This window comes from Pristiophorus japonicus, chromosome 9 (genome assembly GCF_044704955.1).
Source record: "Pristiophorus japonicus isolate sPriJap1 chromosome 9, sPriJap1.hap1, whole genome shotgun sequence".
Classification (NCBI taxonomy): Eukaryota; Metazoa; Chordata; class Chondrichthyes; family Pristiophoridae; genus Pristiophorus; species Pristiophorus japonicus.
The window spans coordinates 104,938,110-104,954,954 of record NC_091985.1 but is presented as its reverse complement, the minus strand read 5'-3'; the positions used below and the strand labels follow the sequence as shown (position 1 = coordinate 104,954,954).

At 51.8% G+C, this 16,845-nt stretch overlaps 1 protein-coding gene across 3 annotated transcripts in view; it reads left to right on the top strand.

Annotated features, from left to right (window-relative positions):
* The window catches only part of rps6ka2 (ribosomal protein S6 kinase, polypeptide 2), a 654,298-nt gene that overhangs the window by 623,985 nt on the left and 13,468 nt on the right, over nucleotides 1-16,845 (top strand). For all 3 annotated transcript variants that reach the window (XM_070889669.1, XM_070889667.1, XM_070889666.1), the window contains exons 17-19: nucleotides 8,571-8,732; nucleotides 11,197-11,273; nucleotides 15,303-15,420. In XM_070889669.1, the coding sequence (XP_070745770.1) occupies nucleotides 8,571-8,732; nucleotides 11,197-11,273; nucleotides 15,303-15,420 (357 nt within the window). The remainder of the gene's footprint in view (nucleotides 1-8,570; nucleotides 8,733-11,196; nucleotides 11,274-15,302; nucleotides 15,421-16,845) is intronic.

The window sequence follows — 16,845 nt, the reverse complement described above, 5'->3', positions numbered from 1 at the left end:
TGTATTAGTGTTACAAGTTCCTTATAGCTCTTGGTGGTTGTCTTCTCCGGGGCTAGCAAGTCCCTGACGAGACAATGAATTGTGGGCCCACAACTGCTAAGCCGATGGCCCTGCGCTTTTTTGGTCGTGTAGCCAGTGTGTCCCCGTCCAGGTCGTTAGCTATGAAGAAATGTTCCAATCTTTCTACAAAAGTGTCCCAATCTTCCCCATCGGTAAATTGCTGAAAGTTGCTGAGATTCGACATGCTGAGCGTGTAGCTCGTGACCTCGTCGCCAGTTATTGTGTATGTAGGCATCTTTGGTAATGACTCCACGAGGCAGGGTTTGGTACTTAAACTGTGTAGACTGTAGTTTAGCGTAAGGACCATGCTTTCGTACGCTTCAGTAAATACGTCAACTATGTCCTGGAGTTCAGCTTCTGTATGTGCACAGACGCAGGCGTCAACCGTTTATTGTAGCTCGATGGCAGAGGTTGGAGTGGTCTTGGACCTGGCCTGGAGATGGCGACGGGTGAACAGGTTTCCAATGGTTCTGTAGTTTAGTTCCACTCCAGCGTGGAGCTTGTTGACTGTAAGGTGGAGCATGGTAGTGAGGAAGATTGTGAAGAGGGTTGGGGCAATGACGCAGCCCTGTTTGACCCCGGTCCGGACGTGGATTGGGTCTGTGAAAGATCCGTTGGTAAGGATCACGACCTGCATGTCGTCATGGAGCAGGCGGAGGATGGGGACAAACTTTTGGGGGCATCCGAAACGGAGGAGGATGCTCCATAGATCCTTGCGGTTGACAGTGTCAAAGGCCTTTTTTAGGTTGAAGAAGGCCATGTATAAGGGCTGGTGCTGTTCCCTGCATTTTTCCTGCAGCTGTCGCGCTGCAAAAATCATGTCCATTTTGCCCCATAGGGGATGAAATCTGCACTGTGACTCCGGGAGGAGCTCCTCGGCCACAGGGAGAAGACGGTTGAGGACGACTCGAGCGACGACTTTCCCAGTGGCTGATAGCAGGGAGATTCCTCTGTAGTTGCCGCAGTCGGACTTGTCCCCTTTTTTAAAGATGGTCATGATCACTGCATCTCCGAGATCTCCCGGATGCTCTCCTCCCTCCAGATGAGAGAGATGAGCTCATGTATCCACGCCAACAGTGCCTCTCCGCCATACTTCAGTACCTCAGCAGGGATTCCATCCGCACCTATAGCCTTGTTGTTTTTAAGCTGTCTTACGGCTTTTTCTACCTTGTGCAGTGTTCGGGACTCACTGAGGTGGTGGCGGATAGCATGCTGCGGGATGGAGCCGAGAACACTCGAGTCAAAGGCAGAGTCTCAATTGAGGAGATCTTCGAAGTGCTCCTTCCAGCGGGCCCTGACAGCCTCGGTGTCCTTGATGAGTGTTTCCCCGTTCTTGGCCAACAATGGGGTGGGGCCTTGGGTGTTTGGACGGCAGGTGGCCTTGACTGCGATGAAGAATCCTCGCACATCATGGCTGTCGGCCAGCTGCTGTATCTCCTGTGCTTTCTCCATTCACCACCTGTTCTTTAGGTACCGGGTTTTTTGTTGGACCTCAGCATTGAGTCGTCTGTAATGCTGCCTTGATGCTCCCGAGTTGGGTTGTTGTTTAAGGCTCAGAAATGCCCTGCACTTGCGATCCATTAGCTCTTGGATCTCCTCATCATTCTCATCAAACCAGTCCTGGTGTTTCCCGGTTGAATGATCGAGCGTCTCTTCGCAGGCACTGGCTATGGAGGCCTGGAGGGCAGACCAAGCGCTGTGGGCATTCTGCATCTCGGAGTCATCAAGACACGCCAGGTTAGCTGTGAGGGCTTTCTTAGCTGGATCTTTGAGTGCCCCGGCATTGACTTTTTTGCGGCACTGCTTCTGCTGCCCTCTCCACTTTGGGGCTATGTTGATGTCAATGATGGATCAGATTAGGCGGTGGTCCATCCAACAGTCATCAGCTCCTGTCATGGCGCGGGTGATGCGCACATCCTTATGATCCCTGGCTCGGACAATGTCATAGTCGAGCAGGTGCCAGTGTTTGAAGCGGGGGTGTTACCACGATGCCTTGTATTTGTCCCTCTGGCGGAACAAGGTGTTGGTGATGAGGAGTTCATGTTCTAGACATTTTGTCAGGAGTAGGGTACCGCTGGAGTTGGCTTTCCCTACCCCCTCTCTGCCAATCATGCCTCCCCAGAGATCTGTGTCCTTGCCAACCCTGGCGTTGAAGTCACCGAGGAGGATCAGTTTGACACCCATGGGGACGTGGGACAGGGATTTTTCGAGGTTGGAGTAAAATCCCTCTTTGGTCTCATCTGTTGCATCAAGTGTTGGGGTGTACGCACTGATGACTGTGACACACTGGTTCCAGGATAGGGTGAGTCGAAGAGTCATGAGGCATTCGTTATCCCCACAGGGGGAGTCTTTGAGGTGGTCGGCCAGCTCATTTTTGATGGCGACGCCGACTCTGTGGAGGCGCCGCTCTTCCTCTGGTTTCCCTTTCCAGAAGAAGGTGTAACCTCCACCTTGTTCCTTGAGCTGGCCTTCCCCTGCCTGGTGGGTCTTGCTTAGGGTGGCGATGTTGATATCAAAGAGTCTAAGTTCCTGGGCAACTATGGTGGTGCGGCATTCCAGCCTGTCACTGTTGGAGTTGTCCATGAGGGTCCTGACGTTCCAGGTCCTGAACTTCAAGTTAGAGGAGTGGAAGATGCCTGTGCGTGAGTTCTTTTAACGTGGGGTAGCTGTTGCACATCGGCTACCACACGGGCTTAGCTGAGCAAGGTCTTGGTCCAGTGGCAAGGGGGTCCAAGACAACTGGAGACCAGGCACTGCTGTATGGGCCTAGTTGCCTACGGCGAGATGTTGGCCGCATGCTCGGCATTGGATAGCGCCCTTGATGGTAGGTGTTCTGAAGCCTGGTTGGGGGCAGGCATTGGAATGGTCAGTGGCCCACCGGGGTTCAGGGTGGGAGGGCAGGGGGGTCACTGCCATGGAACTCACCACGTGTTGGAGGTGGAGAAGAGGCCAGGTTGCCGGTGGGGAAGGAGAGCTCCAGTCATCGCTGAAGGGGGAGGGGAGGCCAGCCGCTGTCGTAGGAGTGGAGGACCCGGTCGCCGTTGAGGAGGAGGTCACCTGTCGCCGCAGGAGGTCCAGCCATCGCCGAGGAGACCCAGATTCTATTGTGGAGGAGAGGCCCATCTGCCGTCGCTGGAGATGTTCCGATCATCGCTGGGGGGGGGGGTAGGGGAGTGGAGGCCCGATAGCCAGATCCAGGTCGCCATCGCAAGAGGTCCAGTTGTTACAGGAGGCCCAGTCACCTCAGGAGGCCCAGTCGCCCAGTCGCCGTCGCAGGAGGCCCACTCGCCCACTCGCCACAGGAGGTCCAGTCACCACAGGAGGCCCAGTCACCACAGGACGCCCAGTCGCCACAGGAGGCCCAGTCGCCCAGTCACCTCAGGAGGCCCAGTCGCCCAGTCGCCGTCGCAGGAGGCCCAGTCGCCCACTCGCCACAGGAGGTCCAGTCACCACAGGAGGCCCAGTCACCACAGGACGCCCAGTCGCCATAGGAGGCCCAGTCGCCAGGAGGCCCAGTCACCACAGGAGGCCCAGTCGTCGCAGGAGGCCCAGTCGCCATAGGAGGCCCAGTCGCCGTCACAGGAGGCCCAGTCACCACAGGAGGCCCAGTCACCACAGGAGGCCCAGTCGTCGCAGGAGGCCCAGTCGCCACAGGAGGCCCAGTCGCCACAGGAGGCCCAGTCGCCACAGGAGGCCCAGTCACCCACAGGAGGCCCAGTCGCCACAGGAAGCCCAGTCGCCATCGCAGAAGGCCCAGTCGCCCACAGGAGGGCCAGTCGCCACAGGAGGCCCAGTCGCCACAGGAGGCCCAGTCGCCCAGTCGCCCACAGGAGGCCCAGTCGCCATCGCAGAAGGCCCAGTCGCCCACAGGAGGCCCAGTCGCCACAGGAGGCCCAGTCGCCACAGGAGGCCCAGTCGCCCACAGGAGGCCCAGTCGCCACAGGAGGCCCAGTCACCCACAGGAGGCCCAGTCACCACAGGAAGCCCAGTCGCCATCGCAGAAGGCCCAGTCGCCCACAGGAGGCCCAGTCGCCCACAGGAGGCCCAGTCGCCCAGTCACCACAGGAGGCCCAGTCGCCACAGGAGGCCCAGTCGCCACAGGAGGCCCAGTCGCCCACAGGAGGCCCAGTCGCCCACAGGAGGCCCAGTCGCCCACAGGAGGCCCAGTCGCCCAGTCGCCATCGTAGGAGGCCCAGTCGCCACAGGAGGCCCAGTCACCCACAGGAGGCCCAGTCGCCACAGGAAGCCCAGTCGCCATCGCAGAAGGCCCAGTCGCCCACAGGAGGCCCAGTCGCCACAGGAGGCCCAGTCGCCACAGGAGGCCCAGTCGCCCACAGGAGGCCCAGTCGCCACAGGAGGCCCAGTCGCCACAGGAGGCCCAGTCACCCACAGGAGGCCCAGTCGCCACAGGAGGCCCAGTCGCCACAGGAGGCCCAGTCACCCACAGGAGGCCCAGTCGCCACAGGAAGCCCAGTCGCCATCGCAGAAGGCCCAGTCGCCCACAGGAGGCCCAGTCGCCACAGGAGGCCCAGTCACCCACAGGAGGCCCAGTCGCCACAGGAGGCCCAGTCACCCACAGGAGGCCCAGTCGCCACAGGAAGCCCAGTCGCCATCGCAGAAGGCCCAGTCACCCACAGGAGGCCCAGTCGCCCACAGGAGGCCCAGTCGCCCAGTCGCCATCGTAGGAGGCCCAGTCACCACAGGAGGCCCAGTCGCCGTCGCAGGAGGCCCAGTCGCCCAGTCGCCGTCGCAGAAGGCCCAGTTGCCCATTTTCCACATGAAGCCCAGTCTTTGCAGGAGGACCAGTCATCGCAGAAGGCCCAGTCGCCACAGGAGGCCCAGTTGTCACAGGAGGCCCAGTCGCCACAGGAAGCCCAGTCATCGCAGGAGGCCCAGTCATCACAGGAGGCCCAGTCGCCACAGGAAGCCCAGTCACCACAGGAGGCCCAGTCACCACAGGAGGCCCAGTCACCACAGGAGGCCCAGTCATCACAGGAGGCCCAGTCGCCACAGGAAGCCCAGTCACCACAGGAGGCCCAGTCACCACAGGAGGCCCAGTTACCACAGGAGGCCCAGTCACCACAGGAGGCCCAGTCATCACAGGAGGCCCAGTCACCACAGGAGGCCCAGTCACCACAGGAGGCCCAGTCGTCACAGGAGGCCCAGTTGTCACAGAAGGCCCAGTTGCCACAGGAAGCCAGTCATTGCAGGAGGCCCAGTCATCACAGGAGGCCCAGTCACCACAGGAAGCCCAGTCATCGCAGGAGGCCCAGTCATCACAGGAGGCCCAGTCGCCACAGGAAGCCCAGTCATTGCAGGAGGCCCAGTTGCCCAGTCGCCGTCACAGAAGGCCCAGTCGCCACAGGAGGCCCAGTCGTCGCAGGAGGCCCAGTCGTCCAGTCGTCGCAGGAGGCCCAGTCGTCCAGTCGTCGCAGAAGGCCCAGTCGTCGCAGGAGGCCCAGTCGTCCAGTCATCGCAGGAGATCCCAGTTGCCCAGTCGCTACCACCGTAGTGAATAAAGGAATTTTATACGAGTGTATTAACCAGTGCACTACCGGGGAAATTTTTGCCCTTTTTAACTCTGTCTGGTCTCCTTTGTTCACCTTCATCCACAACATTACACTGCGCTGACTCCGGCCCCACCACAAACAATTATTTATATTCAGATTTGCTGATCTGTCCTGGGTGACAGTATTTTACAGAGACATGATGAACAAGCAATTAACAATGTGTAATGAAACTGTGGTAAACTATTATTACAGTATCTGTTCTGTCATTTGTAATGAATGTTTGGATGTGTGATATGCCTGAACAAGAGACAGAGACATCTCTTGTTTCAAAAGGAAACATGTTGGAATATTCATACTAGGTTTGTATTTATCTAAAATTTCAGATCTATTCTTAGAATGAACTCATTGGTTTTCATCTGCTATGAATGGAATCTTGGAACACTCATTAACACCAGGCTAGTGATGCTGAGCAGTGGGGCACTAATTATTTAATCATAAAATAGGATGGCATAAGTTCAATTTACCACTCCATTCAATTTCTGATCTGAACTGTGCAAGACAGGAACTGACAGAAGCCAAAATAGCTCTTTGCAAAGAGAAGGAAATATCAGATGTGGTGTTGGCACTGGCTCATTCTGGCATGGCTTCTGGTGGTCTAGAGATCTGTTTGGGCCCATCAAATAGCTTCTTTTCATTAAATGTTATATTATGGATGGTATTGTTTACTTCACAACCTTACAATATATCATCTATAGGAGATTTTTTTAAAAGACACCATTCAACTCTTCATTCACTTTACATTTTAAAGTACTCTTCTAGTAGGTTTCCCACTTTGGGTGGTGCTAGTACACTGTCCTTTCACATTTTGGACTTAGGTTTGAATCCAAACTAATGGAAAGAAAATCTCTTGTATCTGCTATTGAGGCTGGGATTCTTCCCACTGGGCTTCAGATAACCCTGCAAACCCTAACGTATAGCATGGTCCTGGTTGGTTGAGCAATGAAGAACTTATCACAGGTCTATGCCAGTCAGATGTAGGGTTTTAATTGGTTAAACCCCAGTAATATCCCAATGTGCAATTGGGGTCCATAGGCCTCAGCATTTCCAACTGTACCTAAGCTCGCTGGACTTACCTAAGTAGGATGTGTGCCTACGGAAAGAGAGTTGGGGGGATTTTAATCCTACCCAGCCGGTGAAAACTGGGCAGAATGGCAGTTAAGATTTACTTACTTGCCGGAAAGCCACCTGGATTGCGCTGTTTCTGATTTGACGGATTCTTGTAGAAAAGTGACTAAGCTGCCCACCTTAAGCCAGCCTAATTCACATATGCTAATTCAAATCCAATGGTGTAATCGAGTCCCAACAGTGATTTTAACTTTGGCCTGAGCAGGGAGGCCCCGAGACTTTGGCACCAGGTGAAGGCCAGCGTGAAGAGAATCTGGAAACTTAAGAGGCCTTCCGAGTCAGATTTTTCTTTCCTTTTTGATGCCAGGACTGAGCGCCACATGGAATGTTTAAGCTGCCCCTGCCCCGAGACTGCATCCCATCCCCTTCCCCTACTGCAAGACATTCTCTGGTGCATCTTCCCAACACTTACCCAAGTGCTGGCAGGAGGCCAAGGGATTCCCGCTTTCCCCTCCCGAAATGTTAGAGTCCTGGTGGTTAAAATTATCGTGGCCTCATATTGCTATGGGCAGATGGAAAAGCAAGTGAAACCAGTGGTTTCCCGTTGAAAACCAACCGGCAATTAACATTCCCCCCTCACACACCTCAGTCTTAGCTCACTTGTAGCATTCTCGCCTCTCAGTCACAAGATTGTGGTTTCAAGTCCAGCTCCAGAGATTTGAGCACAAAAGCTAGGCTGACACTTCAATGTAGTACTGAGGGAGTGCTGCACTGTCAGAGGTACCATCTTTTGGATGAGCTGTTAAACCAAGGCCCAGTTTGCTCCCTCGAGTGGACGTACAAAATCTCATGGCATCATTCAAAGAAATGCAGGGGAGTTTCCCTGGTGTCCTAGCCAATATTTATACCTCAACCAGCATCACTAAAACAAATTATCTGGTCATTATTATATTGCTGTTTGTGGGACCTTGCTGTGCATACATTGGCTGCTGAGTTACCTACATTACAACAGCGACTACACTGCAAAAGTATTTCATTGACTGCAAAGCACTTTGGGATGTCCTGAGGTTGTGAAAGACATGTTCTTTCTGTCTCTAGCTTAGTTTGGAGATTGTTAACCACGCTGAGGGGTTTCCATGCACTCCATAGTTTCCATCTGACAACAAACTCCTGTGTGAATTGAGTATGGACAATCTCAACTCAATTTCTGCTAGATGTAGTCAGGAGGATGTCACACTGGTGTAACTGTGTCAATTTAGTGTTACTTTGGGGTAGGCTAGATGGAGATTTATTCTATATCTCATCCAGGTTATACATGACCTAGGCCTGCATGATGCTGACACTGGGTATTCAAAATGAAAAGCGTTTCCTTCACTGGAAGTGACATCCTTTACCCTGATAAGCATAAGATTGGCCAACAAAAACAATATGGGGCAGAATTTCCTTCGGAGTTGAAATTCCTCTGTGTGTTATTTTCAGCATGCTGGTTAATACATTTGTGTAAAATTCTCCTATGCACTATTTAAAAAAAAATCATGAACGACTTAATTTAGAAGTGGCATTCACAAGAACTTGATACTAAGATGTTGGGGGTAATTTTCACCATCACTGCCTGGGATGCACATTGACTGGTATGTATAGAGGGTGGGCAATCCCTTCCATCAGATTACTGCCTGGATGGCAGAGGTGCAAATTACCGAATGCAGACTCTCCACAAGACTGGCCAACACTATGTATAAGGGGTGATTATGGAATCCAGCACTCCCAGTAAGGAGCAACACTCACAGGGACCACACATCGGGAAATTACGGGCCTGAAGCTGATCGTTTATGAATTATAGTTGGTGATTCGGTGCTGCTTTCTCACTCCTGTTAGGTTGTTCATCGAGACCTAAAACCAAGTAACATTTTGTATGTGGATGAGTCGGGAAACGCGGAATCCATTAGGATATGTGACTTTGGTTTTGCAAAGCAGCTCCGGGCTGAGAATGGCCTTCTAATGACTCCATGTTACACTGCCAACTTTGTAGCGCCTGAGGTAAGGAGCTTCATAATTCCACATGTTGTTTGTCTGAAGAGTTTAACAGGAAGCCACCAATGCTGTAAGCTCATGCACGTTTCCAATGGCATTTTGTCCAATCCTGTTGATACTCTAAACCTATTCTTCAAAATGGGTCCTATTAGAAAAGGATTGATGCATTTGAGTACAATGCATTAGAACAATAATAATATTTTTACTCTATTGAGATCTTTTACAAAGTGCATTATCAGATGCTTTTTCTGGAATACATTACTCATTACTCTGTGGGAGTTAGCTGCTTGTACAGTCTGGATAATCACTTGGGATAATGGAACATGTTTATAACATTTCTACAGTTACAAAAATAGGTATTTTTGTGACCTGAGTGATAAACAAAAATAATTACCTTTTAGATATTTTAAAGGCCAGATGTACCAATCTACATTGAGTGCATTGGAAAAGGTTCCATTTTGGGGTTTTCAAACATTTTTCTATGGAAAGGATTTGGATATGAGTAATATTGAAGTGTTACTTTAAAGCTAAATTAAGTTCACAATGCTTTAAAATCCATCTTACAGTCATGTGCTGGAGCGATAGGGACAAAGAGGGAATTAGTATGATAATATGTTTACCCAAGAGGTAATGAGAAGCCAGTGAAACTGTGACCTATAATGACATGGAACACTTCAGATGCTTCTAGTGGGCATTCACAATTAAGGAAGCTAGCCTAGGATTACATGAGTGGTCAGGTTTCTGAGAAAAAGACTGTCCAATGAATGTAAATATATTTTAGACCACAAATAAGGGTCAGTGTGGCATATTTACTTATTTTTCTGACTGTAAAAATAAAGCAGCTTAACAATTCGTATTTGATCGTGTCGAAATGTAAATGTTACTTCATTTGACTTTCAGAAGATTGGGGAAGTGCATGTAAGGAGGACCTCATCCTCACATTTATACTCCATTTCCTGCCAGGCAGCCGAACAGGTTGAGTCAGCCAGTGATAGAAGGTTGCAGCTGGGGACCATTGGGAACGGGTTGGTGGGGAGGAGTCAGACTGGCAATCAGGAGGGAGGGGTGACCGGGAGAGATGGTGGGGTTGGTAGAGGGGTGGGGGTTGGTGCAGGGAGGGGGTTGGTGGAGGGGTGGAGGTTGGTGGAGGGTTGGGGTTGGTGGAGGGGTGGGGGTGGTGGGGTTGGTGGAGGGGTGGGGGTTGGTGGGGGGGTGAGGTTGGTGGGGGGGTGGGGGGTGGGGTTGGTGGAGGGTTGGGGTTGGTGGAGGGGTGGGGTTGGTGGGGGGGTGGGGTTGGTGGAGAGGTGGGTGTAGGGGAGGGGGTTGGTGGAGGGGTGGGTGTTGGTGGAGGGTTGGGGTTGGTGGAGGGGTGGGGTTGGTGGGGGTTGGTGGGGGGGTGGGGTTGATGGAGGGTCGGGGTTGGTGGAGGGGTGGGGTTGGTGGAGTGGTGGGGTTGGTGGAGGTGAGGGGGTTGGTGGAGGGGTGGGGTTGGTGGAGGGGTGGGGGGGTGGGGTTGGTGGGGGGGTGGGGGTTGGTGGGGGGGTGGGGTTGGTGGAGGGATGGGGTTGGTAGAGGGGTGGGGATTGGTGGAGGGGAGGGGGTTGGTGGAGGGGAGGGGGTTGGTGGTGGGGTGGGGTTGGTGGGGGGGTGTGGAGGGGTAGGGGTTGGTAGAGGGGTGGGGGTTGGTGGGGGGGAGGGGGTTGGTGGAGGGGAGAGGGTTGGTGGGGGTGTGGGGGTTGGTGGGGGGGTGTGGAGGGGTAGGGGTTGGTAGAGGGGTGGGGGTTGGTGGGGGGGAGGGGGTTGGTGGAGGGGAGGGGGTTGGTGGGGGGGTGGGGTTGGTGGGGGGGGTGTGGAGGGGTAGGGGTTGGTAGAGGGGTGGGGGTTGGTGGGGGGAGGGGGTTGGTGGAGGGGAGGGGGTTGTTGGTGGGGGGCTGCAGGGTGGGGGGGGTCAACTGATTTTGTCAGAAGGTTTGCTTGAGGGGCCGGGGGAAGCACTTCAGCTCCTCCTGGCTGACAAGCAGTACTCTTTAAAAAAAACGCTTACCTGCTGGATCCAGCTGCTGCCGCCTCCCTTTTATTTTCCAAGTCCGAAGAAACCCAGCCGTCCAGCGTTAAATTCAAATGGCTCCCAAAATCTGAGGTATGGAGCCTCATCTAAATATTCTAATCATGGACCCTCCTCACCAGAGCGGGTTACTCGTACACCCCCTGGACTGGAAGTAGGCGCCTTCGCAGTGGGTTGGGGTCGGGTTTTGCACATTTGCCGATTTAATACCCCAACCCTCTCCCACTCGTCGTGTGTGTGTGGGGTGGGGTGGTGTGTGGGGGTTTAAAATTCACCCCATATATTCTGATAATGCATCATGGTTTTCCTAGCAATTTGATTGAGTTAATTCAAACTTTTATTAATGATCCATTTTATTGCCTTAAGCTGACTAATAAATCATTTCTTATACTATTTCTGCTCTAGGTACTCAAGAGACAAGGATATGATGCGGCCTGTGACATGTGGAGTTTAGGGATTCTACTCTACACTATGTTGGCAGGGTAAGACAGCTATTGTTTTCACCAACAGGTGATTGGCTGCCAGGAGGGTGCGATAAGTACAAGTGAAACAAGCAGCAATGGGTTTTCTTTTTCTCTCTCTCTAGCCCTCGCCCAAAGTGCATTGTTCAACTATCATAGAGCCCTCGAGTCTCCTCACCCTCACCATTAACTGCAGCTGAGACATAGAAGTGCCAGGCAGCACTGGCACTCTGACCTGTGACCTCATTGCACAACTCTGAGCATCACTAGCAAAGGGTTTGTAGGTACACACAGCCCAAATAATCGTAATTCAGTTTAGTGGCCACGTGTGTCTTGCATAGAAGATTGGAGGTACATGTGGAGGATTTAGGAGATGTACAGTTGGCCCTTAATGTATGTAATATGATTGTTTATGAACAAGTGTGGATTGCTCTGTGGGCTTTCTGTCTTGTAATTTTTTCTTGCAATGACACAAAACTTTGAACGGATAGGACCATTATGAATAAGTGTTTGGCAAACTTTTTATGTTGGAGAGGGTGAAGAGCCAAGCACCCTTGTGATATCGCACACATCTATCATGCTGATATCTTTCAACCCGAATGACATCTTGTGTTGTGAAGAAATGAAATACCCAAACATTTTATTATTATAAACATGGCACCCTTTTTAGCTTCTGAAGTGTGAGAATGTTTCTGAAAATTACTGAGGCTGCTTTGAAATGCTTCTGAGTGTTCTTTACTGGATTGCCTGAAAGGAAGTGTCTGAGTGAAGAGTAAATTACAGGAGTGGAGTCCAGTGTACTCATGGAATTGACTGTTCACACCTTGCATATACAGTGGAAGTGTTTGTGGTTGTGCAATTTCCCATCATTTATACTGTTCAGTTTTGGGTTAGACAAATGCTCAGAAGCTGTCTCTGGCACTTTAAACAGCTTCGACTAAAACCCTTTCAGTGAGACACTGTATCCCATCCAACCCCCACCCTTTCACACACACACTGTACCCCATCCAACTCCCCACCCTTTCACACACACTGTACCCCATCCAACCCCCACCCTTTCACACACACACTGTACCCCATCCAACTCCCCACCCTTTCACACACACTGTACCCCATCCAACCCCCACCCTTTCACACACACTGTACCCCTTCCAACTCCCCACCCTTTCACACACACACTGTATCCCATCCAACCCCCACCCTTTCACACATACACTGTATCCCATCCAACCCCCACCCTTTCACATACACACTGTACCCCATCCAACTCCCCACCCTTTCACGCACACACTGTACCCCATCCAACCCCCACCCTTTCACACACACACTGTACCCCATCCAACCCCCACCCTTTCACACACACACTGTACCCCATCCAACTCCCCACCCTTTCACACACACACTGTACCCCATCTAACTCCCCACCCTTTCACACACACACTGTACCCCATCCAACCCCCACCCTTTCACACACACACTGTACCCCATCTAACTCCCCACCCTTTCACACACACACTGTACCCCATCCAACCCCCACCCTTTCACACACACTGTACCCCATCCAACCCCCACCCTTTCACACACACACTGTACCCCATCCAACTCCCCACCCTTTCACATACACACTGTACCCCATCCAACCCCCACCCTTTCACACACACACTGTACCCCATCCAACTCCCCACCCTTTCACACACACACTGTACCCCATCCAACCCCCACCCTTTCACACACACTGTACCCCATCCAACCCCCACCCTTTCACACACACTGTACCCCATCCAACCCCCACCCTTTCACACACACTGTATCCCATCCAACTCCCCACCCTTTCACATACACACTGTACCCCATCCAACCCCCACCCTTTCACACACACTGTATCCCATCCAACCCCCACCCTTTCACACACACACTGTACCCCATCCAACCCCCACCCTTTCACACACACTGTACCCCATCCAACCCCCACCCTTTCACACACACACTGTACCCCATCCAACTCCCCACCCTTTCACACACACACTGTACCCCATCCAACCCCCACCCTTTCACACACACACTGTACCCCATCCAACCCCCACCCTTTCACACACACACTGTACCCCATCCAACTCCCCACTCTTTCACACACACACTGTACCCCATCCAACCCCCATCCTTTCACACACACACTGTACCCCATCCAACTCCCCACTCTTTCACACACACACTGTACCCCATCCAACCCCCACCCTTTCAGTGAGACACTGTATCCCATCCAACCCCCACCCTTTCACACACACACTGTACCCCATCCAACTCCCCACCCTTTCACACACACTGTATCCCATCCAACCCCCACCCTTTCACACACACACTGTACCCCATCCAACTCCCCACCCTTTCACATACACACTGTACCCCATCCAACCCCCACCCTTTCACACACACACTGTACCCCATCCAACTCCCCACTCTTTCACACACACACTGTACCCCATCCAACCCCCACCCTTTCACACACACACTGTACCCCATCCAACTCCCCACTCTTTCACACACACACTGTACCCCATCCAACCCCCACCCTTTCAGTGAGACACTGTATCCCATCCAACCCCCATCCTTTCACACACACACTGTACCCCATCCAACTCCCCACCCTTTCACACACACTGTACCCCATCCAACCCCCACCCTTTCACACACACGCTGTACCCCATCCAACTCCCCACCCTTTCACACACACTGTACCCCATCCAACCCCCACCCTTTCACACACACACTGTACCCCATCCAACTCCCCACCCTTTCACACACACTGTACCCCATCCAACCCCCACCCTTTCACACACACACTGTACCCCATCCAACTCCCCACCCTTTCACACACACTGTATCCCATCCAACCCCCACCCTTTCACACACACACTGTACCCCATCCAACTCCCCACCCTTTCACACACACTGTACCCCATCCAACCCCCACCCTTTCACACACACACTGTACCCCATCCAACTCCCCACCCTTTCACATACACACTGTACCCCATCTAACTCCCCACCCTTTCACACACACACTGTACCCCATCCAACCCCCACCCTTTCACACACACATTGTACCCCATCCAACTCCCCACCCTTTCACATACACACTGTACCCCATCCAACCCCCACCCTTTCACACACACACTGTACCCCATCCAACTCCCCACCCTTTCACATACACATTGTACCCCATCCAACTCCCCACCCTTTCACATACACACTGTACCCCATCCAACCCCCACCCTTTCACACACACTGTACCCCATCCAACCCCCACCCTTTCACACACACACTGTACCCCATCCAACTCCCCACCCTTTCACATACACACTGTACCCCATCCAACCCCCACCCTTTCACACACACACTGTACCCCATCCAACTCCCCACCCTTTCACACACACACTGTACCCCATCCAACCCCCACCCTTTCACACACACACTGTACCCCATCCAACTCCCCACCCTTTCACACACACTGTACCCCATCCAACCCCCACCCTTTCACACACACACTGTACCCCATCCAACTCCCCACCCTTTCACACACACACTGTACCCCATCCAACTCCCCACCCTTTCACACACACACTGTACCCCATCCAACTCCCCACCCTTTCACATACACACTGTACCCCATCCAACCCCCACCCTTTCACACACACACTGTACCCCATCTAACTCCCCACCCTTTCACACACACACTGTACCCCATCCAACTCCCCACCCTTTCACACACACTGTACCCCATCCAACCCCCACCCTTTCACACACACTGTACCCCATCCAACTCCCCACCTTTTCACAGTGACACTGTACCCCATCCAACTCCCCACCCTTTCACAGTGACACTGTACCCCATCCAACTCCCCACCTTTTCACACAGGAAATAAGGAATGGATAGTTAGTTAAGCGGCTGAGACATTCTGCTGGGTTACACTTCAAGTTTTTTGCTGATGTCCATAAAATAAAAATATGAGTAAAATCCAAAGTTTGTGTGATTTTCTTCATTCTGATTAGCTTCACACCATTTGCAAATGGTCCTGAGGATACTCCTGAAGAAATCCTGGCACGCATTGGGAGTGGGAAATATGCCCTGACTGGGGGAAACTGGGACACTATTTCTGATGCTGCCAAGGTGAGTGGGAGTAATGTAGGTTAACAGAAAGTAAACAATTGTAATTGTGGAGTCTCATAATTTCAGGTTGTGAATTGTTTTAGGAGTTTTAAAAAATGTCAACTTCTAAATATTATTTTTTCTCTTCTATCTTTTTTCTCTCTCTCTTAATCCAATCTTTTTTTACTTCTCGATGACCCCAATCTTTACTGGGGAGGGATTTCCTAGCGGGGGGTGGGGGTGGGGGGAGGATTATGGTTGAACCCAGAAGTCTGGGTTTCTATGAATCCTGGGCACGTGCTGGTTACTGGTCCCTGTCCCTGTCTCCATTAAAACCAGAAGTGGGTGGGTTAGAAGCGGGTTGGGTTCGGGTTTGAGATTTAAAATCTTTTTACATCCCACCTGACACAAACCCACCCATTTTTGGGGGTTTAAAATTCCTCTCTTTATTTCTCTTTCTGTAGCTAATTTGACATTGAATTGACCCATTCTAATTCATCCTCCTTCTCAGCCCTTCCTCTGGTTATTTCTCAATCCTTAAGTCTCATTGCTCAAGGAGATGCATGCTTTGCCCTGTTGTTCACCAAAGTCCCAGATGCCCTGTTGCCATCGCTCAGGCATTATCAGCTTGCAGTTCCGGCAGCTTTGTGGGCAAAAATTCTTAAAACCTAAATATGCCGAACAAGTCTAAGTAACGGGACATGCTATTGCAGCAAAATCTGGCCCTGCAACTGCACAAGTGGGTTTTATTCTCATTTTTTTTTTTTCTCCAATATCTTAATGGAGTGGTCATTATATGTGTGTCAACCTGGTTAGTGAACATTTGCAGACCATTTTACCATAGCAATAGGGAGGAGGGGTTTGGAAAGGGAGGGATCCCTGCTGAAGCCAATCCTATTTTCATCCAACATTACATCCATTCTCTTTCCGGTAGATATGACCAAACAATAACCAGAATGAAAACCAAGGATAATTCAATACTGCCACTAACAGAGATCAGATACTCAACACAGACCAGGGATCAGTACTACACTATGAGGTGCACTTAACCCACTGAGTCCCTGGGGGAGACTCTATCTGCAAATGAGAGTTTGATGAGATTTTGCAGATTTGCTCTGGGTCAGAAGTTGTGGGTTCAGTTCCCACTCGAGACTTAAGTATATAAGAGAGGAATTTCCACGGACGTCCTCCTGATCAGCCACTGTAACTTTGGCAAAAGATCAGCCTTTTCTCTGGGTTATCTGCAGAAATTCTGCTGAAGTTAAGACAGCCTAACTTGAGAACCCCTGCAGAGATTCATCCCCATAATCTAGACTGCCACTTCAGTACAGTACTGAGGATGTGCGGGACTTCAGAAGGTGCCACCTTTCAGAAGACGTGTTAAATTGAGGTTCTGCTTGCTCTGAGGGCACTATTTGAAGAAAACCAAGGAAGATATCCTGGCCA